The sequence below is a fragment of the Micrasema longulum genome, unplaced genomic scaffold (assembly GCF_059751315.1).
Source record: "Micrasema longulum isolate JH-2025_06_02 unplaced genomic scaffold, ASM5975131v1 h1tg000911l, whole genome shotgun sequence".
In the NCBI taxonomy this organism is placed as follows: Eukaryota; Metazoa; Arthropoda; class Insecta; order Trichoptera; family Brachycentridae; genus Micrasema; species Micrasema longulum.
In genome coordinates, this window is record NW_028278102.1 from 6,768 (window position 1) to 33,618 (window position 26,851).

General features: G+C 32.9%; 1 protein-coding gene across 3 annotated transcripts; it reads right to left on the reverse strand.

The window, feature by feature from the left end:
* Positions 1-1,650: 1,650 nt before the first annotated feature.
* On the reverse strand, positions 1,651-20,121 carry disp (RND transporter family member dispatched). Of its 3 annotated transcripts, none has more exons than XM_088231753.1 (13): positions 20,017-20,121; positions 16,052-16,262; positions 15,487-15,970; positions 14,587-14,819; positions 12,104-12,283; positions 10,751-10,889; positions 9,134-9,367; positions 7,587-7,812; positions 6,604-6,703; positions 6,366-6,489; positions 3,963-4,117; positions 3,385-3,641; positions 1,651-3,245 (listed from the first exon to the last, which is right to left on the reverse strand). In XM_088231753.1, the coding sequence occupies exons 2-13, from the start codon at positions 16,181-16,183 to the stop codon at positions 2,159-2,161; spliced, it is 3,351 nt and encodes a 1,116-aa protein (XP_088087879.1). In that variant the 5' UTR covers positions 16,184-16,262; positions 20,017-20,121; the 3' UTR covers positions 1,651-2,158. The 3 variants fall into 3 exon arrangements, with proteins under 3 accessions (XP_088087879.1, XP_088087880.1, XP_088087878.1); XM_088231754.1 differs by lacking the exon at positions 20,017-20,121 and adding an exon at positions 16,384-16,978 and having other exon boundaries at positions 1,651-2,648; XM_088231752.1 differs by lacking the exon at positions 20,017-20,121 and adding an exon at positions 16,384-16,978.
* Between the last annotated feature and the right edge of the window lie 6,730 nt (positions 20,122-26,851).

A 26,851-nucleotide genomic window follows, 5' to 3' on the forward strand; every position in this document is an offset into this window, starting at 1 on the left:
TATGTGATGAAATAGCTAAAGTTACTAAACGAATGGGGAAGTGCAGAAGTACGGGAAATTGGATTTAATTTTTTTTTTCTTACATGCAGTCAAAATAAGAGCATTTCATTGTACGGCGAAGTTTCCCAAAAATTAATGAAAAAAATGTAACTAATTTGAAATGTCACAGGTTCACATGTTTACAATAACTAATAAATTATAACATTGTAATGTGTTGTGAGAGATTTCTGGTTTCCAGGGTTCTACTTTTAAATTTCAGGAAAACTCACCGACTTGAGCTTGTGACGCAATAATCCGATACATAAAAATAACAAATGTTTGGCTTTGATAGTCTACTAACAATTTTTTTTTTTTTAAAACCACTGAACTTCCTCATTGCTTTTAAACAAACAAATAAATTAAGTATGTTTAAAACTATAAAAAATTTAAAACCCAGCAGATTTAAATGAAATATTACGTATTGTTGCCATTCGGGCAAAAGTCGTCACTAACCCTAAAAATGACAGTTTTGAGTTACATATGCCATTCCAAGCGTAAAATTATGTTCTTTAAGAGGCAAACGGCCCGTTGTATTTCTGTAATCTGTAGCTTCGTGTAAGTTCGTGGTCAATAATCATAGTAGGATTTTTCTCCGTATAGGGGACTCTATTAGGTTACTACTCTAAGGTTTTTTACTATGTGACTTTATATTATTATAAATTAAAACATTAAAAAAACTTATTAAAAAATATTTCTTTAAATATTAAATCATTTTTAACCTCAACATCATAATAATTATTTCTAATATTCCCTTCCATTTACTCATTCCTATAGGTTGCATTGTCCAGATTATAAACAAGCATAAGTCATTAGCCAAAATTTAGCCACCTTGCCCCATCAAAAACCATCCAGATATGTTTTGATGTATCGGAAGGAAAAAGTTACCAATGAAATCGAAAAGACAGGAATGAATTCTGTTGTTTACATAAAACCTCCAAAACACAAAAATCTGATTTTTTCTTGGTCTCCAAATTTTCAAATTGTGTTTTATCAAAATAATCTTTTTTGGGTTAGTGACTTTTGCCAGAACGGCGACGATATAATCATACAAACTTTGAGAATTCATATTATGTACCTACAAAAAAGAAAAAATCAATAATGAAATTGAATTTTTGTTCTCCCATTTAATTACTAAACGCTGCCCTAGTTCTTGTATGTTCAATAGACCATTTTTAACAAAATTGAGTTATGAATGCCAATATGTTCATTATCTTATTACGCGTCCATAAAGCTAAAGAATTATTATTTTTTCCGTTATTAAATAGTATTTTCAGCATTTTTTTTAGTGAAAATCTCCACTTACTGATTTTCTTTATTTTCCTTTAAAAACAAAAAAATGTCTCTTGTAAAATTTGCAAAATAGTCTATTGAACATACAAGAACTAGGGTAGCGTAAACAAATTATTATTTTGGTAGCGTGATGATAAAAGGTTAATATGTGGTACTCATATTTACTATTTATTTTTAAATTTAAAAAATAACTCCTAACAATTTTTTTATAGCATAGAAAAGCTAATCTTAACAACTTGACAAAGTAAAATATCTTTTGCACCATAATATAATTGATTTTCATTTTAAGTATTTTTTACACCACTTTTTTCAAATATTGAATATTATATTAATTGTACAAATTCAGTGGCTTTATTATGAACTGAAATCTAAATAATAAAAAGTTATAATATTCATTTAAACATAGAAGAAATAACGTAGAAAAAAATAAAAATAAACTAAAAGAACCTCTACATAAATTTATTAAAAGAAGATATAGAACAGTTTTCGCAATATTTAATATTCAGAAAAATATATTGTGATTGGATATTCGTGCGCATTTGATAAAACAAATTACACAATTAGCTACAGTGACGTAAGGCCACAGTATGAACGATAAATCAATTCATTATCAAATTATATTGTCGGGTCAATTCAAAATCACGATTCTGCACAAAAAACACATTTTGAAATATTGTGGGTTTAAGTTGTAAATTGACATCTCAAAACAGAGCAAAATACAGATTTGCAACTTCGGTATTGGCCCAACGATATAACAATATTATACAAATATTCGGAAGAACGAATGTGTCACACATAAATTACGAAATGTACAAATAAAGTTAGGAAGTTATTTGTGACAGTCTGTTTCGTCAGCCAGAATTATGGTAATAGCGCTCGTAGCGGAGGGGCTCTGGTCATGGGTGGCTGGCCTTCGCGCTGCTCGGGCCAGCTGCTGCAGCTCATGGCCCTCGGGAGGACGCGGGGGACACAGGGGAGCCGCGGCCCCTCCCGCGCTACCCGCCGGGGCACCGGCCCCAGCGCCGGCGCGCGGTGTCCATCGCGGGTATGAAAATTGGCCAAATCGCCGCTCAGGCCCTGCCACGCGGAGCAGGGAACCAAGGAAGAATGTTGCGTAACTCCAGCTGACCGTCATTACCACAATCAGGAAAAGGCCAATCTGCGTGTATGGCAACACGCGCGCAGGCAGCATGAGAGCGCCCGCCACTCCTGTTGTGAGGGCAGCCATAGCCGTCGGGGGCGCCGCGGCCGCCAGGGCTCGCGCCGCACGAGCTTCACGCGCCCCCTCAGCTCGCCTGTACGCCAGCCCCACGTGCAAGCTGAAATCCACAGCCAGCCCTATAGCGGTAGACACAGCCAGACTCTCGAGGATGTTAAGTCGCCAGCCTAGACACACCAGACTGCCCACGGTTACGCAGATAGAAAATGTGATAGTAACAATTGCATAAAAGCTGATCAATACATTCAAGGTAACTAACAGTAACACTCCGAGTGCAATAGCCATGGAAACGCCAATAGCCATCAGAGTGCCCCTCGACAGAGTACGCTGAAGGTCGTAAAACTCTAGTTCCGATACAAACCAAGCATTACGCATTCCAGGAGGAGCTTCGGATAGTTCATGTCGAGTCCAATTTTCTATGTGAATGTAAAATTCTTCCATCGCTTCGTATGACATTGAAAAGGAATAATCACTTTCAAACTCCACAACAAGTGCTGCGACCCGTGGCAACTCGTCTTCTCCAAGCACTTTGGAGAACTTAGGCCCGGCAACACCTGGCATGAAGTATTCGCGAGGTGTCCGGTAGAGGGCGGATATTGCTCTAACGATACACTTATCGAACACCGCACTGGAGTATGGAAATGGAGAGTCTTCACAACAGGGACTTCGATCAATCTTGTCAATTTTGTCCAAACATCTGATGTGAGAAGAGAAAGAATAATGAGTGTTTTTTTTAATGTATTAAAATATCAAACCGAATACATATATATTATTTACAAATTTAGTTTATTTAGTTTTCTTTGGTTTGAAAGTGGTTAAATAAAAGAAAGATTTACCTTCTGCTCATCCAATTCATAAAATTTTCTATGAAACAGTTTGGCAACAGTGGACCGAGAATGGGTTGGTAGAATGGTTGGGCCTTTAAATGCATACAAAAATCCACCAACCACTTTTGAGATTCCGGATCGGATATATTAAAAGAAGAATCTAAAACTAATGATCCGTGTGAAGCTGGATCCATCATGTTTCCTGTATCTACGGGGACTACTCCCCATACCCACCGTAAGGGCATTTTACTCCCACCTTCCCAATCCTAAAACAAAATATTAAATACCGTGTGATTTATTCCCTCAAGAATTATGGTGCAATAAGCCAAAAAATAGGTATACAAACTAAACTAGTGGCTCCATCTATGTCAGTAGCAGTATTTGTCTAATCTACTGAAGTTATCTGCATATTAATATGCTTCATTTTTGTTTTTCAAAAGGACTTTTACATATCAATTAAAAATAACATAAATACGTATTTACTAGCAGATGTCTTACTTCTGTAGAATAACTAATGTTTAGTTAATTTTTAGAGCAGAACTAATATAAATTGTCCACTATCAATTTTTAAAAAGTGATTAACTTACCCTGTTTGATCTTTCAAACCAATAATTATCCCTGTAAACCAAATCATATTGTTCCAGTATTTGTGAAGACTGGAATAACTGAAAACTTCTTGTATCCGGCAGTTTAAGCCCTGGATAATAAATTACTACAACTGCACTTAAAATAGACAGGGAACCTAAAAGAAATATAATTGTTTTTAAATAGAAGTACATAAAATGTATTTGTACAACCAAGATGCTATATCTCTGTAGGAGTAAACACAAAGAGAGGATAGCATATCATTCCACACTATATATTGGCTGTTAACATAAGTTAAGTCTATTTTTTTCTAATTTCAAAGATGAACGCGAAAAGTAAAACGGTAAAGGTGCTATGCGTCATTTGAAAGAAAACTTTCTGCTCTGCAATATACTGTGTTTGCTTTTACGTTACATATATTATTTTATTTGATTACAAGCCTTCAAAATGTAATGTCAAGTAGACAAAAATGAGCATTTTGGACACCCCTTTTGTTCGCGTTCAATCTAGGGAATTAAGCTGCTCGCGATATTTCCGCAATGTACTGAGACGATGCTTTAAATGAAAAATAAGCTCGTTGATAGTTTTAGCATTTCAAAGACAGTAGGACAATTGAAAATGGCGGTTTACAGTCATGAGACTGCAATTCATCTGCTCAGCCAATTGATGAATAAAGGGGATCTTTATGAATAATATGGTTTAAGTGGTCCTCATCGAAGTCCACTGGTCGTCTGAAATTACGAAACGCAGAAACCATCGATGAGCTATTCAAGCATTCATAGTATCTTCACCGTACACTGTACAAATATCGCGAGCAGCTTTATTCCCTCGATTGAACACAAACAAAAGGAGATGTCCAAAATGCTCACTTTGATCTACTTAGCATTAATTATAATTATAATAATAAAAATACGTACATAGCTTTATTCCACTTTCATTTATAATTTTTACCGGCAACCGGGTTTCGTCGTGATCAACATTGTCAGGCTGGTGGGAGACTAAACAAATTTCTATGTTATATGCAAGTGCAAGCAGGGGTTGTAAATCATGATTATATATAATTATGGGAATAAAAGAGTGTAAATTAAATTCATTTCAGTATAAATAAAAGTGGAATAAAACTATTTACGTATTTTTATTATTATATAAAATGAAGTTCCACCAAGAAATGGCAGTAGAAAAACTCAATCTACTTAGCAAAAATAATATATGTAATATAAAAGCAAACACAATATCTTGTAGAGCAGAAAATTTTCTTTTGAAAGACAACCTTTACCGTTTTACTTTTGGTGCTATTTTTTTAATTTGGAACACAACAGTTGTAACATGTCAAATGTATTGTAACATAAGTTACTTATGTTAACAACTAATACATGCATACAAATTATTATGGCTTCTCACGGGCACAGCCTAAAAAGCCATACTAAGTTAGTGAATGTGTAATAAATGTAAATTGAAATAATTAAATGAATAAATACTATGTTTCTTCTACATTCATACATCTAATATGCGCCCATTACTCCAACTTTTGAAATGTCTTTTCTTATTAATTTTTTAGACTTGATGTCATTCTCAACTTCTGCATCCATCTACATTCATACTGATAATTTTTTCAGCTCATAAAATCATATTATAGCTGTCTTTTTGTTATCCTTCCACTCTATGTATGTGCCTAAACAATCTCAACACTTCTTTCTTAATATTTTTTTATTTATGCTTTATTCAGTTAATGAACCTTTCTGAAACTTCTAGATGTAGGTTCTACAGTGCAGATGAGGAAACACCTATATACATTGAATGTGATGTTTTACATCATAAAAGTAGCCTCATCCTTGGGAGACCACTGGTTAAAGCTGAGGATGTTAAGGAGCTCGCCCCCTTCCTAATAGTCTGATACTTTACGGATTTGGGTTTGGAAGGGGAGATTTAGCGAAATGAGAACTCTCGCCTTTCACACAATAGCCAGGCTCTATAGACCTGGGCTTGGAGGGCGAGAAATATTCACGGAGATCTCTCACAATGGATCTTTACAGGACCCAGTGACGTCAGGAGCTTATATAACACTGACCCCAACCTCTAAGAATAATAGTTCATAACATCTTAAGAACTAATGTAAACTTTTTATAACATTACAATTTTATATCAATATTTCTCATGAACATATTTTTAAAAATTAATTTGAAATATTTCAAGGATTTCCATTTCTTTTTTTACTACAGGTAACTCATTATAACTTTTAATCCCTTATACAATGAATTTTGAGAGTCCTTATTGGTAATCTCACATTTTTTATAAAATTTATCCCCTTAATTATTTTGTGCATAAAAAAATTAAGTCAATAGTGCCTATATGCTTACAGCATTTAAAAAAAATGGATTATTTCATTAAAATATTGGTATTCTTACCAAAAAGAAATAGCCAAAGCCACCGTAACTTGATAACAGTTACAACTAAAAATCTATTCATCATACTCCAAGCTTCTTCTATTGCTTGGCGGATTGGCCGTACTTTTAATTCCCAACTTTTATTCTGAAAAAATTCATACAAAACGGATTATTTGGGGGTATGTACAAATTTAGAAATAAATAATGAAACGTTAAAAATTCTATTTAAAACCAATCACCGCTTTTAAAAATATCATACCTTAAATGTGTTGCAGAATGTTTCCATAACAGCAACACTTGCGGGTAACCACGTAATCATCAGTAAAAAATTTACAATCACAACAGTTCCAGTAAAAATACTGAAAAAACAAACCAATATCAAATTAGTTTAGAAACATTATAAGAAATAGTCCTTGGCCTTAGTGGCAAAACGTTTGCGGCATGGCACAGGCGCGATACGCGGCGTTTTACCACGCTTGCGTGCTAACTAACTAGGCTTGTTTACCATATGTTTGGGTTCAATGCGCCCGCGTCGCGCCGCAAACACTTCGCCACTATAGCCAAGCACTTATAGTCCTTACAGAGGACACAAATCATTAGAAAATAATCATTTTACTGATTTATTAAATAGTAAGAGCATTAATATTTCTTTAAACAAAAAATGATAGACATGCAAACTGTATTTAAATTGTTTTGAAAAAAGCATATTTTTTAAAACTTAAGTATAAAGTATATGAACCAAAGTATGAAGTATACAAACTATTGTAAATAAAGGAAAGAGTTATCATTATTAATTGTAAAAAATTATGTAATGATGAAATTTTTCTTATGCTAAATTTAAGTTACCTAAATAAATTATTTTGGGCCAGTCTGTTTTTTGGTTGGCTGGAAGATATTTCTTTTAGCAATTAGCCAGCCAAAGTACATATATTTTTGTACTTAAAGTTTTAAATCAATAAATATGCTACTCTTTTTGTATAGAATAATTAAAATATCCACACTTCATAGTTTTTAATTATAATAATAAAAATACGCATATAGTTTTATTCCACTTTTATTAATAAATTTTTACCAGTGACCAGTCTGACGATGTCGGTCACGACGAAACCCGGTCACTGGTAAAAATTTATAAATAAAAGTGGAATAAAACTACATATACACATATTTTTATTATTATAATTAAAAATTCAGTTCCACCAAGAAATGTTAGTAGAAAAACTCATAGTTTTTAGTTTAGATTACCCGAAGCAATTGACAGCAGTAATGTTACTGATGATAGAAGCGTAGAATGCGGCGGCCGTTGTGAGACTTGTAACAAACATTGTAAGTGTGGCGTGTTGGAGAGTATCACTCATGAGTTCTACAAGTCTCCCAGGATCTACTCCCAAGCTAGTCAAACCATCCACAGAAGCATCCTTGTGACTTTGCCAAACTTTGACAAATATAAACATATCATCAGCGCCAATACCTAAAATAAAGAAATGTAGATTAGATAAAAAGATATTTAATTTGTGTAATTATTATATTAACTGTACGAGGATAGTCAGAGAGGTTTGCGAATCCAAAGGAGAATCAATAGAGGTTATTGTATCAAAAAAATGTTTGTCAAAACTTCAAAATAAAGTCTATTGTTATTCTTGCCTGGTTTAAAATGCTGTTTATTCCATAGTTATCCAAGGCTTGTATTCTGAACAGAATTGCGCGCGAAGAGATTACTCTGTTAGCATGTCTTTAGTACGTAAATATGCTTTAAAAATGTGTTTTCGTGTTGTTGTTAAAATTATTTTTAAAATATATTCTTGAGAAATTTAGATAAAAAATTGTTATGTTATTAAAAGTTTATATTAGTTCCTAAGATGTTATTAACTAACTGATAAAGCATAAATAAATAAAATAATCAATGATATTCTGTTTTTTACTTTCATGCGAAGATATTGAAGAAAGGCAATCAAATTATCAAAAATATAATTAGCATAACATAATATTTAAAAGAAAAAATCAAATGTAAAAATTACATTTACATACGAAAATTATTTTCGCAATGCAGAAAAATTTAGAAAATTTTGACAAATAAAAAGGTCAACTTAGTATTAGACATTTAGACATCAGTCTAGTTTGACCAATATGGGATTTTTTTCTGACAAAAAAGGATAATGCATTTACTATACCGATGAAATATATCAAATTTATTTGACGGCCTTCCTGATGAAGTGGTTAAAATGCTTGGCTCATGCTCGGAGGGTTCCGAGTTCGATTCCCGGTAATAACACATAAAATAAATATAATTTTTCTCAAGCCTGGGTGTTCTGTTGCTGTAATTCACGACTATTATTGGAGCTCCTGGCCAGTTGTGGTGCAATTTAAAAAAGAAATGCTAACTATGGTATTAAATATTTATTGAACTGTATTCAAAATATTATTATTGCTAATTTATCAATATTACTTCTACAAAATAGGTATCAGGTGATGTGCTGTCTTGTTTATTTCGTACCTACAATATTCACACAATAATGTAGATACAATTTATATTTAAATGAATTCACACTTTACAGATGGTGCAGATTATGACTGTCTTTAGAGAATTTTCAAAAAATCATATCAATAAGTTAAATTAATGAAAATAACTAAGCCTTAGTCCTTCTTTCATTGGTCAACATTAACTAAGAATTACACATAATAGATACACATACTTACCGGTTTAAGAAATAAAAATAAAAAAGAAACAAAACAAAACCAATACTCGATTTAAAATATGAATATTTAAATTTTTTTAAATAAGAATCACAAACCAACAGCAACCACAGCAGTCAGCAAATTCATAAACGGAAAGAATTTTAGGTTGAATACAATGGTGTAGAAAAAGTAAGAGATGCCGATGGAATAGATGACCGCAAGGCATGTGGACAGAGTCAGAAAGAGGGAGCCAGAGTAGAGCCACATGCAGCTGATCACAAACACACCTCCCACGCCAACAAGCCAAGTGTCGTGTACTAGCCATTTATCGAACACAGCATTCTTTACACCTGCAACCAAACATTGGGAAATAAAAAATATTCAAATTCTAGACAATGGGATCTTCAGATGCCAATCCAGGGATATTTCAGAGTAAAACCATCTTTCAAAAAAAATATTTCAAGTCAACATTCTCAAGAATCTAACCCAGGACATTAATCATAGTAAGTAAATGCGCTAACCACTACACTATGTTTCCTTTTTAAAGGCATTTACCTGAGAGTAGCCATTAAGTAGAAAACACTTGTCCGGGGTCATAGTTCTATTTCACACACATAACTGTAATGTTATAATTTTTATTCATAAAAATTTATTGTAGTCACGACGTAAAGCAAAATAATAGTTCTGTCAATTTACTTTCTAAAAATTAGATAAAAGTGTGAAAGAGTATCGGGGGTTGTTTACAAATTAATCAAGTGAGGTGCCAATTATTAGCTTTAAAAGAACAAGTGTACAAACTCTCGGTTTGATAACAAATAATAAAACATTTTACTGCTTGGTCATTATGAAAGATAACCAGTTTTGAAAAAAGTGCATTACCTACGATAATTGCTACAAAACTATTCAAAAAATAAAATAGTGGTAACTCTGCCTTCTTTTGAGAATTAAAATAATTTCACTTCTGAGCTTAGAAAGCTCTTAATATTACTTCAGTCGATCCAAAGAAAGTTTATGTAGTATATTATACTTTTGAACAGTTTTTAAGCTTTGAATTTTAAAAAATATGATTAAGTTATTTTTATACACGGTGTTTAAGGGCACCGCAAAGCTTCAGAGGAAAATTTCTCACAGTAAACTCTTTAAAAAATCCTAATAATTATTTTTCAAAATCTTTTTCATTTCTTTAGAGAAAATGGAGAAAATCTTCAATGTCTCGGACAGCATCCCTTCCACAAACCCCTACCTCTTCCCTGCCCTGCCGCTTCCCTAGTCCGGGTCCGGTGCATATCGTTTCAAATACATTTTTAATCTAATTTTTTTCTATCATTAAATACGCAATTTACCAAAAAAAAAATTTTTTAAAGTAAACCATTAAAAATATTTCTCTGAAGTTTTGCAGTATGGCCCTGAAAACCCCTGTAAATAGATATGTTTTAATTTAGTTTTTGTACATATTTATTAAAAGTAAAAATGTAGATACGTCTCTAAATAAATATTGTTATATGCTTGTCCCTAAATGAGTTGTTCCTTTAACACCTTGAGAATATTAGTATTATATGTTTTTAAATAATAATAAATAAGGTTTTAAACCGAATAAGTACAAAATATAACAAACAATGCCAAAGATATGAAACCAGAGGTAATGTTACCAATGAGAAGAAAACCAAACCCTCAAAACCCATCGTAGGAGGGTTTAAAATTGTGTAATGAAAAATAATAAAAATGGCGCTTACCAAGATCCATAGCAACAAGTGAAACATTATTGTGTTTGAATTGGACATCTTCAATTTTATGATAATATGGCATTACAGAAGCACTGCAAGCTATTGGTAGGAAAATCATCGACGAGTGAACATGGACTTTGGAGTTATTCTGAAAAATTATAATTGATTTTTAAATTAGACTTTTTTGTACATTTTATTTGTAAATATTAATTTACAGCATTTAAAAAACATATTCTTCTATGAACAACAATAAAAGAATTGATCTCAAAACAAATAAAACAATGCAGTTTCAGATCTGTATTACATTGATTTTTTTATTACTTAGTTGAAATGCAGGAAGTTTTTTTTATTGAAATACATCACTATCATTCTCTTATCAGCGCCCAAAGCCGTATATTGCTCATCTAAATGTAGCATATCCAATGACATAAAGTAATTAGACGCATTATTCCTTCACTAGCTACATCTTAGATATAGCAAAAATTTCATTGCATTAACATTTTTAAAAAAGAGATAGCAAATCATGATACACATTCAAACATTCATGAGAGAAAGACATATTCCCTTGGTTCATATTTATTTATATGTAACTCATGAGCTCACAGTGTCAGTGTAGGTACTAAATAAAGGATTGTAGCAATATGTATGAAATGGGCCTAAGGGTTAAAACATGCATACTTTCCTATCTTATCAAGTTATGACATATTTAAAACTCACCATGTAAAAAATACTTTAAAGTTTACAATAGCTACAATAAATGAGGAAGTTCAGTGCTACGGTAATTGGATATGAAAAATGCTTTCTTACACGTGGTAAAAATTGGAGCGTTTAATTGTTCGACGAAGTATTTTGAAAATGTATGAAAAATTTATAAACATGCACTACTCTTTGAACTATGTCACAAGTTCTTCCGAATCACGCAATGATAGAGTGTTGTGATAGATTTCTAGTTTCCGGGAAGTCAATTTACCAATTAGCAGAACCCACCGAGGAGAACTTGTGACGTCACGGGCGTAATAATTTAAAAATTAGAAAACTTCAAAAAATTATACTGCTGATAATATGAATATTTTTTTATTTTTTTAAATTTTGGCTTAGTCTGATATTCTATTAACAAATAATAAAAAAACACTGAACTTTCTCATTGAAATACCATCTATTATGTGTCTCTTTAATTACACTGAGCATATCTCAATCATTTGTTATGTAAAGTCAAGATAATCTGTCTTCCATTTCAAGTGCTGATATTTTGAAAGAAAAACATTTCGCATCAACCTTGCCGGATACCAAACTGGATTATACATGTATCAAATTTTATTCGCAAAAAAAATACTTTCATAAAGTGGTTATTAGTTAACTTACATTTGGAGGCAGAAAATCAGCATCTACCATATAAGAAAGAATGTTAAATACTGCATTATACTTGTAACAATGCGCTGGGGCGGTGCAATACTCGGTTTCACAGTCTGTTGCCAACTTAAGGGAATGAAAGTAAACAGCGCAGTGCGAAAGTAAACTTATCACACTTGATATGTCCTCCTCCTGGAAATATAACAAAGCTTTCAGAAATAACTCTCGCTCTAAAATAAATATATTTTTACTGCTCAGATATCTAAGTTATATCATGGGGTAATAAAAAACATGATAAAATCACAAATACATAAAAATTCAATAATTAATATTATATCATCAATTTAAAAGGCACTAAACCAGCTTCATTATACTTAATCTTATATTGTACTTATAGTTTCTCATAATATACATTTAAAACTAAGTATATTTTATTAATATACATACAATAACATTTTTATACATTTGTTTTGATACTATCACTATCCACTCCGGTATCAACATGATGATCAAACTGTAATATTAAAATAAAAACATTTGTGGAAATCATAACAACTTTTTATTACTTTTTACCTACTTTAATCCCACAGTAATGATTTAATGCATATTAATGATGTAATAACATATTAATGATGTAATAACTTATATTTACATAGAAATTATTATATCATTACAATGGAATTCCATCAAGAATTGTCAATAAATAACTTAAATGACTCTAGATTATGCCTCTTTTGGGTTTCCCTGCGATTGCCTTTAGTACTTTCATCTCTGACGTTCTGAGCAGTTATTTGGTATTTCTATTTAGTTTTTCTATTTAGTTTTTCTACTTGGTTTTTCGTATTTTTTATTTTCTCTATATCTATCCTCGCCTCTGTTGTATACACCATGATTTGGTCTGACACACGTTTTGTATATCCGAATTATGTTTCCAATAATCATGTGTTCATTGTACTATACGACATTTCTTAGGCATCTAGATTTTTACTAACTGAGATGGATATGTTCTTATCATCACTATGGCAGCATCATCTGCATGGCATGTGATGTTAATGACCTTATCTCCCTTAGTAGATTCACTACTTTTTTTTTATTCTTAAAAGCGTTTTTTTTAAATATATTTATTCTGCTTGTGTAAGAAAAGGTTTTAGGCGTATATATTGTTGTGCTATATTTAGTTATAAAGGTGCTAAACTTGCTCTGTTTCTTTGTTGTTCTCAATATGTGTTATTTTCTTAATTTTAATATGATTTATGTCCCGAATGGAGTAGTTTTAACTCCTGGGAATGTAATTCAACGTATTATACTTGTAAAATACTTAGTGTTATTTGATTTATAAATAAAATAAATGATGAAAATATAACTAAATGTGAGATCAGCGTGAACGGAGATATTCTGAATCAGGTAGAAGAATTTGTGTACCTGGGAAGTATGTTTACTAGGGACGGAAAGGCCGATAAAGATATTGAAAGGAGGGTGAGTGCCGGGAACAGGGTGAACGGTGCACTAAAATCTACTTTGGCAAACAAATGTTTATCGCAGGAGGCTAAACTAGCAGTTCACAACGGAGTTCTAGTTCCAACTCTAATGTATGGGAGCGAAGTATGGAATTGGAAAAATAATGATGAAAGTAGGTTGAATGCTGTCGAAATGCGATCCCTCAGGCGAATGTGTGGTAAAACGATGTATGATAGGTGCACAAATGTCGAGATCCGTGAAGTGTGTAAGGCTGAGACATGCATTATCGACAGAATCAAGAAAGGGGTGCTGCATTGGTTTGGACATGTAGAGCGAATGGACAGCGAAAGAACGACTAAAAGGATCTACGATGCAAATGTTGATGGATGCAGAAAACGAGGAAGACCGAGAAAGACATGGCACGATCAAGTCCATCAAATACTTGAAGATGGACATGTCAAAAGTAGGAATAATCGGCGTGCGTGCATAAGAAGATGTATGAATGTAGAGGAAGCGAGGTCTGTATGCCAAGATAGAGTGTTATGGCGTTCTATCCTCTCTGCCTACCCCTACGGGGAAACGGCGTGATGGTTTGTTGTTGTTGTTGTTGTATAAAATAAAATAAATCAAAGAAAACATATTAACTTCTTATTTTGGGTTAAACCATATAATAAGTAAAAAACTTTGTTTTTAGACCACTTGAGTTTATTTTTAAGCACTACTGGTTTCGGAAGACTCAGTACCTTCCATCTACAGGAGTTATTATAAACTTAACATAACATTTGCAGAAAATTCCACAAAGTTAATGCCGATTCAATAAATAATATTGTATTAAACCCGTTTAATCCCACAGGGCAGACATAAGGCTCAAAGTTTTCATACAAAATATATTTTTGTAATTAAGAGAATTTTAAGGTTTAGTAAATGTAAATAAAATTGCTTAGCGTTTTTCATACATGGGATTAAAATGATTTGATTAAATAACTTCAATTAACATTTATATGTAATCAAATTATTAAAAATAAATAAAACCTTACCGTAATATCCATACAAGAAGAGCTGTTGGATAATAGGGCTATGTAATTTGGTAGACTCCATGGGGGGCAACACTCTAGATCAGGGGGGCGTGATTGTTGACACAAGTTGGGATACACACTGTCTCCCGCTTCCACCAACTTCTTCTGCAGGACACACATGCTGAGCAGATTCTCCACGGTCATGAGAGATGAACCGTCTGTGCTCTTAAATACAAGGTGAGCGTAATCAGCCACTGAAATTGTACAGAAAAATTAAGATTAGATACAATTATATACAATATCAAATAATGAAATGCAAACTAATCACTATTCTTGAAACAAGTTTTAAATTTTTTGAAATTAAATTGTGTTAGCCGATAAAACAGAAAGAAGCCTTTGGTTCAGAATATAGGTTGATTGGAAATTAATTTAAGAACGGCTGCTGTTCTAGTGTCATTCTACTTGCGGTAACATTTATAAAGCATCAGTGATGAAAAAGAACATCTTGACATAATTATAATCGATCACAAAACATGTCATATACAATTACGTGTTGCCAGCATAAAACCTGTTGCAGTTCTTATTTTTACTATTTCCTATTCTTTTTTGACAGAGTATTAACGTTATAAAGTTTTTAATGCAGGACACACATGAGTAATTTTTATACATAGTTATGCAAATGCGTACACCACAAACTTACGCCTATGTTTTAAAGTCATACTCAAGTAAAGAGGTCAGACTAGAGTTTAAATACATAATGGCTGTGTGTTAGTCTCAGGTGTCTATTATTCAAAGACAGTTAATGCTGCTATTATTCATAAAATAATAAGATAATGTGCTAAAATTTATGTGTTCTCAAAAATCTAAAGCATCGTTTTCATTGGCTTGTATAAAAACACAATAGATATTAAACTGACTTACTTGGGACACCACAAAAAAATCCATCACTAGAGAGATGATGATGTTCTGTATATGATGGAGGCAATTCGAGGTTTTTCAAGGATGCCCATTGGTTGCGAGTGTACTCAATTCTTTCCCCAACATTTTCTTGAGACAGGTAAGTCAAATTCTTCCCATAGCCCCAATGTTCATGCTCATCAGTATAATTTCCATCTAATCTCGAATAATTTAGTGGGGATTCCGTATATAATATTTTATTTGCCTTAGAAGGATTCTTTATGTGTTTAATTTTTTTAATTTTGGCTTGAACATCTTTGGGTGGCTTTCTTTTCCCATTTCTAGCTTTCGGTTTGAAGTTTGAGCGGTTTTTAGATTTTGTGTAATGAACTTCATCCAAAATATCTTTCGGGTTGACGGCGAGGGAGCCCGATGGTCTGGTTTCCTCGATTAAATTCCGCCATGATATTAAACGGTTTGCCAAAACTGTTCCTCTGGTTTCAAATCCCTGAAATTATGAATGAAATTTTAACAATGATATTTACATTGTATTATGTGCCGCCGCACAATGCATTGCAAAAATACTTACCAACGTGGGATCAGTAAAATCTGGAAGTTTTCTGGTTACAAGGGGAATGACAGTGCATACCGCAGCGAGAGTGGTAACACAGAACAATATGACACAGGGATGATGGACTATGATCTTGGCGTAAAAAGTCATAGTGGTGTCGAATGTACCCGATTCAATTATTCCATTCGGTTGAACGTCCAAATCCAAAGTTTTAGTGGGGACATCACCTCTACAAAAAAGAAGATTATAACCTTACTTCGAAAATAATAACATAAGTGATCACTGGTATTGTAAAATCAAAATGGAAAAATATCGAATAAAATAAAATATACACTTCGACGACAACTTACATAAAACCACATTATGTAGAAATTAATATTTATTCAGAAGTCTATTATCTTAGTTGGCAGTATCTGTTGGTATCTGTCACTTTTGTAAACAAAACTTAAATTCCCATAGAATTTTATTAGCCAAAGTCATAGATTAAAAAAAAAACATTAACTTTTTCGCAGAAACGTGCGCGTGCAGATGACGAGTGGAAACCAGTAATATGGAAATGGCTTCATAAGTGCCTACCTATGAACAATTTATCAAAAATGACAAAAAAATTTATTTTCATGAAAAAAGTTTTATTGTGATATTGCTCTTCAATTTATATGTATGATGCTGTTTTCTCAACACCAATCTACATACCGTATGTAGATCGGTGTTGCTTTTCATCGCTATAGTAGTATCCTTAGAGTATAATACTCTAAGGTAGGTAATTTACGCTCAGTACGAAACTCCTGATTTTAATTCAACTATGCCGTGCTGCGTCCTTTTAAAGTGTAGAAATACTGCTAGGATCTTAAAGAAACAAGATGTTATCACATTTCATGTGTAATAAGCAAACGAATGTTTAAATAGCAAATGCATTACATAAAAAAATTAATTATTTTTCCATCTGTCAGATTGTCGAAGAAACAAAATGGAAATTTCGTTAATGTTGCCAGGATAGTAATATTTTTTACCCTACTTTGCTCATCTAATGAAAGAACTAATGAAAATTAGACCTCAGATTAAACAACGCCGTGGGGGACATTTGTACGACATTATCTTTAAAGCATATATATTTTTTTTTCTATTGTAAGTTCAAAGTTCATTAATTTAATTACTCTTATTAAATGACCCTGTACTTATCTACCATGTTGTGTCAATCAATGTTTCCGCGTGCACAATAAAATTTTAGAGAAATTAACAGATTGCTTTTTTACCTTACATTTGTGTTATGATTAATTTTTTTCCTATCAAGCAACATACGCGGTGACATCACGAATGCGCGCGGCGAAAATAGGGCATGGTGGGGGGGTTATTGGACACAGTCCGATGTATTCAAATATGATTCTACGCTCCTTCTGGACTATTCTTAATTTTATGATAAAGCGCCATTTTCGTGGAAAATTATTTCAAGGGTGCACTCCTAAGAAGGATAAATAGCTGTTTAGGTACCTGGGAAGCCCTAAATATCTACGGCTGCTTGCTTGTTTTAATAGTGAATAGTCGTTTTCTCGGGGTGCTATTTTATTTTTAGTAAAAATATTCACGAAACTTCATTTTCGAAAGAAAAGAAATCTGTGATTATTGCGTTATCCATACAAAACTTTTCTAGTAGTGATAAAGCGAGAAAGTGCAATAAATATTATATAATGAGATTTTTCAAAAAAATTAAATAAAGAAGCACTAGAAAACATGATTATAAATATTAATATAAGTGATTTTCTAATACACTGTACCCCAGATCTGGGGTGCAGTATAATTAGCATAGGGAACAGTTTAACGAAGATGGGAACATTGAAAAACATTGGCCAAAACGGCATTAAAAAAAATAAAAAATATCTTAGCTAACTATCTAACTAAGCGAATTAACAAAAAAAAATGAATCGTATTATCAGCGCTATGATTTTTTAAAGTCAAATAATTTTGAACTTGCTCCTCGCGTGACGTCACATGTTCTCTTCGGTGAGCTCTGCTGATTGGTGGATTGGCTTCCTAACACTCTTTAATTGTTTGTTTCGGAATAACCAGTGACATCATCCAAAGTAGTTCGTTTTTATTCCTTTTTTTCGTACATTTTCGACAATTAAAGACCTGCTGGCGATACTGGCCATCCAGCATACAAGAATAATTTTGAATCTTGCCATTATGCTCCTTAAATGAGTTTGCTGTATTTTTCAATGCGTTTTGACACTTTACTTTATTGTATTTAAAAATCAATTTCATCGTTTTTCTTCGGGTATTGTAGTTCAAAGAATCGTTGGAACTTTACTCTCACGGCCAAAAAATAATCCAGATTTAAACATAATCGAATATTTATGGGCCATAATAGAAAAGAAAGATTTTTTAAAAATCTCCACGAACGATGTTAGAAGAAATTTCAAAAGAATTTCTGAATAAACTTAATAAATCAATGCCAAGACGAATAAATAGCGTGATCAAAGAGAAAAGTAGTAAAACAAAATATGAATGTGTGGATTATGTTATGTAAAAAAGTCCCAAGCCACAAAATCGAAAAAAATGGTCTCAGAATCATAATCCAAAAGTAATATTCTTACTTTAAAAAAATAGTTTGATTAGTTTAAACTTACAATTTTTCTGTGATACCTCGATGCGTTAACAAAAATCCATGCAACTGAACTAAAAACAACAATATTTCAAAAATGCACTAACCCCGCAAAACGGCTTTCTTTGCCAAAATTGCCGACAAGTTTTGTTTACTACAAACGGCAGCTTACTTTTCATTATTTGGTTATTCATATTGGGATTAAATCCCAAGGTATTTTTAACGTCTGGCTTAGAACACGAAGCTTTTAGTTAAATTTTATTTATTTTTTGCAAAAAAATTCCATTACAATAAAATATATACATAATAGGATAATTTTACATTGAAAAAAAAGATAACAATTATAGATATACGTTATAATTTTATTTTCTTGGGAAGTAACATTGTTTAAAACATTTTGCGCTATTAATTGTTATAACAAAGGTAATAGTTTTGAAAGTGTTATCCCACTTTTTTGTTAAATTTTTACAAAGAAAAAATATAAATATAAATTTTTTATAACCTTTTTTGTTCTATTAAGTACTATTTTATAATAATTAATCATATTTAAAAAATCTCAGTTTGAGGTTGAGGTGGAAAACACATTTTTTCAGAAAACCATCCACGTATTGTATTTTTAAAATAATAAATATAAGATATCCCAAGATACTTCCATGTGTTTTATTAATTTAAATGGTACACTTAAAAATATTCCAATTTGAAAAAATGAAAAACATAAATAAAATGGTATTACAGTTAGTTTTTAAAAAAACGTATCACACTGCAAAACTTTATTTATTATTTAATAAATCAACGAATGAAATGAATAAAAATTAAAAAGAAAATTTTCCCTTACTGTCGGGAAGTATAAACATACATATTGAAATCCAACGGAATCAAACGGAAAAACGTTTTTAAAATGAAAATGGTATTTTATATAACTTCGCCTATTTATGGTGCGCGGTGTGTAAGTAATTTTGATTTAAATCATAAACATTTGAAGCTCACAAAATTTACCGGGACATGGAACATTTTACTACGAACGTAAAAGATATTCGTCCCTGACCTGTGTCGACCAAGGCCACAAAGAGTACGCGATGCGACATCAATAACCTTGGCCAATCTTAATTTTGCAGCCTCTATTCATCCTTTTTATTTGCACCAGTAATACTTTATTTTAGAGATAATGGTATGTCACAATAATGTAGACATTTGAAAGGATGATAAATTTGTGGTTACGCATATGTTTCGCTGGCAACTTTGGAAAATGTATTGGAGAAGATTTTAAAACTTGGGTATCCAACTGCGTGAATCGTCTTTAGACTAAGTAGACACTAGATTGAGAGTATTTGAAGAGACACAATTGTATTTTTGTTGTTATTAGTTTTGTAAATGTTTTCGGTACCTGATGCTCGCCGCTGATTCGGCTATGCTCTGGATTCCTATGGATGAATTATCAGAGTTGTCCAGAGCAATAGCACTCTCGGCCGCGGCCAGTGTGTCGCGGTCTACGGCGGTCCTCAGATCCTCGAAGCTACAGCATCACTGTCCCCTGTTCACTGTTCGTCTCACACGACACTTCACCAAACACTTAACAGATGTTCTTAGGGCGGACTGAGTCGAGCGGGGTGGCTGTTTGGAGGACGCGTGGTCCGCTCAGGGGGTGGGGAATCTAGCTAAGGCTCGTATACACTAGAGAAAAATTACGGATTTTCAGTATCATAAAATATATTTATCTTATAAAAAATAGATTCATTGAATTCTGTAGTAGAGTTTTCTAAGGATTTGAGCTGTTAAAAGAAAAAGACTAGCGTCTTTTTACAGTTTCGCATATTATTAACGATCAATGTTTAAACAATTTAGTGAAAATTTAATATTTGAAAAAAATTGAACTGCGAAAATAACAAAATACGGAAGCTTAAGGACTACTCTCGGAGTATTTTCGGGCGGCTATTTTGTGGGAAAACTCCCACACCAAATTCGCGTTGGTCATGAGTTGAGTGACATAATTTTAGAATGCTCTGGGTAAAACGCGGTCTGACTTTTCTTCATTAACACGTATTTGCGTATTTTCTCCATTGATTATAGCGCCATAGCGCTAGAGCATTGCTTTTTGCACAATTTTTATTTGAGCACGAGGACTCTTAGCTAATCACAAGAGGAGATAAATCTAAAAACTATACGAATATATAAATATCTCTAAAATAAATAAACTAAATAAAAAAAAAAAAATAACGTGCGTCCTTATTTACGAAAAAACGTTTGTTCAACCAGCTAATAGCAGGTAAGCCAACGTTCGGGCAGGACGTCTGTCGGTTACGCTAGTAATGAATAAAAATGCACATTTTTTTTTTTTTTTAATTTCTTGACCCACCTACGCACCATAATACGAGTATATCAATTTTTATTCCCATATTGGGCCCAAAATACAGTGCTTCTAATTCATGGTTAAACCGTCTCTTTCACACCCCATTTTGGTTGACAGCACCAAATATCTTCCTAAATATTTTTCTTTCAAAAACTTATACCATGATTTCATCTATTCGGTCATAACTCATAACCCAGCTTTCGGCACCATATGCAATGACCTGTCTGAGGAGAGTTTTTTACTGTTCAGTACAATCACATTATTTGAATTTCCTGAATGACAGTGGAGGAATACAGTTTAAGTTACAAATTACGACGCGGCCGTACTTCCCGGATCCCGCATCCCGCATTGGAAGTAGGTACGAGAATATTTTTAAGCTAATTCCCCCAAATTTAGATTTCTCACGCATGTTAGGTACTATCGACTATGGCAAACAATGACCGCCTTGCGATGTCGGGTATGAATAATAAAAAGCTAAGCTGAAATATCTACAATAGCTGGAGTTGGTGTGTTTCGGTGTACCTGGTCGACATACCCGCCACAGATCTCCTTTTTGTTCTGCAAGTTCTAGGACCAACTATCACATGCACTCGCCTATCCCTAGGCTCCACAGATATGGCAATCAGTATGAGGACAAGGCTGATATATTTGGTTCTTGACTTGATAGTTATAAAACGAGTCTGATTTCTTTTTTTCTCTCGCAATATTATTCTTAAACTTTTCTTTATATTTAAAAATGATTATCCTTTTTTGTTTTTTCATATATATGTATTTATTTTGTTAATATTTGTGGTTGCTTATGTGTATTTACCTACTTGATACTATTGTTATAGTTATGCAATTTTATAATATTTTGTTATGTATTTATATACGTATTTTTTTCATATTTATGTTCAAAATATGTTAAAGGCAATTTATGCCGTTTATGTATAAAATAATTATCGAGTGTTTATCGGTAAGTTTATTTTCTGAAAATTGAAGTGGCTAAGGCTTTAGCGAGGGTCTGTCGCCAGGGCGCATGCGCAGCGTCCGGGCCGGTCGTCATGGCGACCGGAGAAGCCCTCCTCCTCCTCCCCGCGATACCAAATTCCCGAGAAACACACAGACTACAGATAACAATTACAATCAAAGGTGCGCGCGTGACTGGTTCGAGGAGGAAAAACAACGATTTAATTAACGGCCACTCCGTTACCGTTGCCGGCGTACCGCAGGAACACTCACAAATGCGTAGTACACTTAAATGGCCCGCTAACAACTCGATCCTTAACTCTGCTGTCTTCTCTCATCTGTGGGTGAATAATGCCATTTGGAAACCCAGAAAATTCATACGTGACGCATGGAAACTTTTATAAAAAAGTTGAATTTACCAAATCTCATATAAACGAGAACCTTATATTTATTCAACATATTACGACAGAAATTAAGAACATTTTACAGAAGTCTAGGCATCCACAGGGCTTATGTTATGTCATTGGCTGATTTAAATGACCACTTTACACGCTGTGTAACATTCACCATTCATATCTGAACATCTACATTCCTTCTACTCTGTCATCTGTTGACGTTTTTGAAATTAAAAAGCTGAAACATTTATTGTTGCGGGTGAGACTCATCTGCTTGAATTATTTCACCTACACACTAGACAACGCCTGAAAATATTTTTAAAGTTTTATACTTCTTCTTGGACCAGGAGGATTCAAGAACAATGTTTTGAGTTTGTCAAAATATTTGTAGAGAAGGACTAGATTCAACCCCCTAGGGACTCAAGGGAGCTGTAAATATATTAACATATTACAACAGACATGAAGAACATTTTACAGAAGGGAATACAGAAGTCTAGGCATCCACAGGGCTTATGTCAAAGACAGTTTTTTTTAAACTTATGGCACCCTTGACGGGTGCGATATAATATACCGACGGTGGAAAGGCAAAATTTACTAGGCGACATGTAGCAACTTTACAGAAGAGCCAAAAAAAGATTTATTTTTTAAATTTATTTGAAAATCTCATATACACCTATCGAGGCACGTCGACACGACACACGAGAGGTATTTAGGGTAAAGCAAGCAAAGAGTGCGCACTTAATAAACTTTTTATTTCAATAAATTTTGTAATGAAGAAACCTACTAACAATGAGGAACTTCAGCCCTACGGGAAATTGGATACAAAAAATGTTTTCTCACGCAGGGTAAAAATTAGAGCATTAAATTGTAACGCAAAGTTTCTTGAAAATGTTCGGAAAAAATAATAAAAAATATTTTGATAAAAACGCACGACTTTGAATGACTTCAACCTATGATCTGAGAGCTATGGAAGATTTTCGGTCTGCTTGTCGCTTCTGGACCAATGGGAAGAACTGAATGAGAATAAGCGGAAATGAGCCTCTGTCGTTACACGCGGAGTTATTTCAGAAATGCAAAACTTAAAAATTACGATACATAAAAATTGAAAAAAAAAAATTTTGACTTAGTTTAATAATCTATTGACAAATATTTTTTTTAAAACCACTGAGCTTCCTCATTATAATTATATGAACATGCAACGTTTCCGGAAACAAAATAATGTATCGTTAATAAGTGAACGATATTAAAAATACAAAAGAAATTAAGATTAAAAAAACACGATTTCTTTGCGTACTCTATCCTATAATACAAGGTTCATTTTTAGTGCACAAATCATTATTAAATGCCCCAAAACCAGCGCCAGCTCGCTTCACGTGATAAATTTAACCCAACCTACTTCCGGTGGCTCAAAGTATACTTCTTTGCAAAGAGAGCATCGGAGGACTTCCCATCAGTTTTTGGTTTCTTCCCTGCTATCTTCTAATTTTTCGGCTCTTTCCTCCTTCTTCTGTTATTCCTTTTTCAATTTATTTCAAATATACTTTATTAAGAGTATGCATGCGTTCTCTTTGTGTTCGTACTCTTTGCTTCGGCACCCATTTGTCGACATAAACAAAACTACTTATAAAATTAAATACAATGACAAAAATGAATTCACTTAAAAAAAAAAGATCATTAAACAAAATAAAACAGTAAATTGACTTGTTACAGTAGTTCTGGTCTTGTAACAAATTATTTGTTTTTATCGGTTTTTAGATCAAAACTACCAAAAAAACATAAATTGTCTTTTAAAATAGACGAGCTGAGCCCGGCAATACTTTGCTATTGCTAGATTTGAGGACATCATCGTACATATATTAAATGAACACAATCGAAAGTTTGATATCAATTATTGAATTCACTCCAAATTAGATATGTGCCGATACATGATAATTTTAGTGTTTCGGTTTACATAAATTATGAGCACAGATAATTTTGATAAATAGGTATTTCAATATTGTTTTCCTGTCACTGTCTTTCAGATGCTTCCCCGACACTATGCAAAAAAGACAGCTGCAGATCAAACCTTTTGTTTGAATAGACAGCTGCATATCAAACCTTTTGTTTGAATAGACAAAATCAAAGTTTCGCTGTCCCGTTTTCCGCACCGCAAAACTGAACCGTTTTTTATCTAGATTATCTTAATAGTATCAGTATCAAGTTTTCTGTATCGATTTGCGTATCGTATCGTTTTGCGTTTTTCAAAAATAATTATATTTGTACACCGAACGCCCGAAGACAGCAGATAGAAATGTGCTCTTTTGCGGGTTTGAATGGTTCTAGTTCCCATAATAAACTATTTTTGTAAAAATGAAACAAAAGAGACACGCCGATGCTAAATATCTATAGTGTGTAAAAAATTACTGCCCCATGCCATAATCTAGAGAGAAAATACGGGGATACGGTTGTATTAGGAAAAGGCGGACCGCGATTCCTCTTGAAACTAAAAATTTTTAAGTACACTTACAAAACTTTACTAAAAATTCTTCAGTAAAAACCGTTCGGATAAATGTAAAAAATGTGGTGTTACTTTTCACTATTAAGTAGGTACCTAGCTACTTGTTTATGATTTAATTCCAAAACTTTATATAATTAATTTTTGAATATACATTTTTTTTTGCAAATATCAAACTCTGCTCTTTTCACCAACATGGGTGCACTCCATTCAGGAATGCGTTTTTTAAAAATATTTTGAATGTCAGTTAATATGAATTTAGTATTATCAAAAATCCAGTAAAAATAAATAAATGGGTTGAAATTATAAGGAAATAATCTAATTGCGATCCATAAAAAACTAATGTTGTTTGTAACATTCAAAAACAAACATTTTTTACACACTAAAAAATTCTTCCAAACTTTTTATTATGTGCATTCTCGTCGAATGTAGCCCTGGTAATGAATACAAAACATTTACGATCCTAACTTATTAAAGATTTTCGTGGCAAAGATCTACATTTCGCTGAAACCGCACGTAAATCGCACGAGAACGTTAAGTTTAAATTAAAATATTTTTCATCATTTTTACTTGCCATCATCTAATTATGAAGGGGTAAAAAAAATTCCTCTGCATACCTACATTCTGAATTCTTACTGTAATGAGCGATTAAAAAAAACAATGCTTTTCCTAAATTATTACACTATTGACTTACGATTTCGTCATCGCAATGTATGAATCAAACATTTATTTAATAGATATTTCAAGGTTTCTAGTGCATATTTTGAATAAAAGCTTAACTTAACTGAGAATATTATGATTTTTTTCTAAATGTTTGTAAACAAGGGCTGAATTGGAAGATACCAAGTTTGGCATATACACGGTTTTTCAGGGCCAGATCGCAAAACTTCAGAGGAACATTCCTCATGGTAAGCTTTAAAAAAATCTTAATATTTTTTTTCCAAAAAGCCACTTTTATTATTGATTTATTTATAATATCAAAATGGATTAAATATTTAATTTCTCGAACTAGCATTCCTTCCGCAAACACCTACCCCTCCCCGACAAAAAAAATTGCGATAAAAACGGATTTGACCAACGAAGCGATACGCACCAGACGCGGACAAGGGAAGCGGCTGAGTAGGAGAGGGGTAGGGGTTTGTGGAGGGACTGCTTGTCCGAGAAATTTAAGATTTACTACATTTTGAGATTACGATTTATTTTTAACGACTTTTTGTAAAAAAAATATAAAGATTTTTTTAAAGCTTACCATGATAAATGTTCCTCTGAAGTTTTGCGGTCTGGCCCTGAAAACCGTGTAAAAAAACAACAGGAATGGTCTTGAAATATAAATTATCAATAAAACAATACTAATAATTTCAGTACTGCAGAACTCATTTCAATCTCAATAACTGCCTAGGGAGTAAAATCCAGCCATGTCTGCAAACATTTGGACGTATAAAAATAGAGTCGATTCAAGTAACTGGTATAAAAAATATGAAAATTTAAAACGGTTTTCAGGCGTTGCCTAGTAGGCGAATTAATTCACCCAGATGAATCTCACTCGCATCAATAAAGGTTTTGGCTAGTTTACTTTACAAAAGTCAACAAATGGAACAGTTGAGGAAATGCGGATGTTTAAACATAGGCAGAGTCACTTAAACAATCCAATGACATATCATAAGCCCTGTAAATGCCTAGACTTCCGCATTCCCTTCTCAAAAATGTTTTCCCTCTCCGTCGCAATGAATTTCAAACTTAATATAAGGAATTATTGCGAAGGTAATTTTTTAGATCTTTTTTTTCATTTAAAGATTTTCCTTGTGAATAACGGTCCTCGGAATGCAATCTTGAAAGCAAACTTGAGCATTCCAAGAAGCGTGTCATTTCATATGAATTTAAATAAATATAGGTAAATTACTACCACTACCATTACTACCATCTCGTCACGGTAGGCAGAGAGGATGGACCGCCATACACGTCTATTCTGACATATATTCCTAGCTTCTTTCACATTCATACTTATCATACATGCTATTTGGTTGTTTCAGGTTTT

What these genes read in the sequence shown, in the direction of transcription:
- disp (XM_088231753.1), bottom strand. Translation starts at nt 16,183, where the DNA reads ATGACTTTTTACGCCAAGATCATAGTCCATCATCCCTGTGTCATATTG. An exon ending in ATTTTACTGATCCCACGTTG is followed by an intron (nt 15,971 to 16,051) that starts GTAAGTATTTTT and finishes TCATAATTTCAG; the next exon opens with GGATTTGAAACCAGAGGAAC. An exon ending in ACTTGTTGCTATGGATCTTG is followed by an intron (nt 9,368 to 10,750) that starts GTAAGCGCCATT and finishes GTTTGGTTGCAG; the next exon opens with GTGTAAAGAATGCTGTGTTC.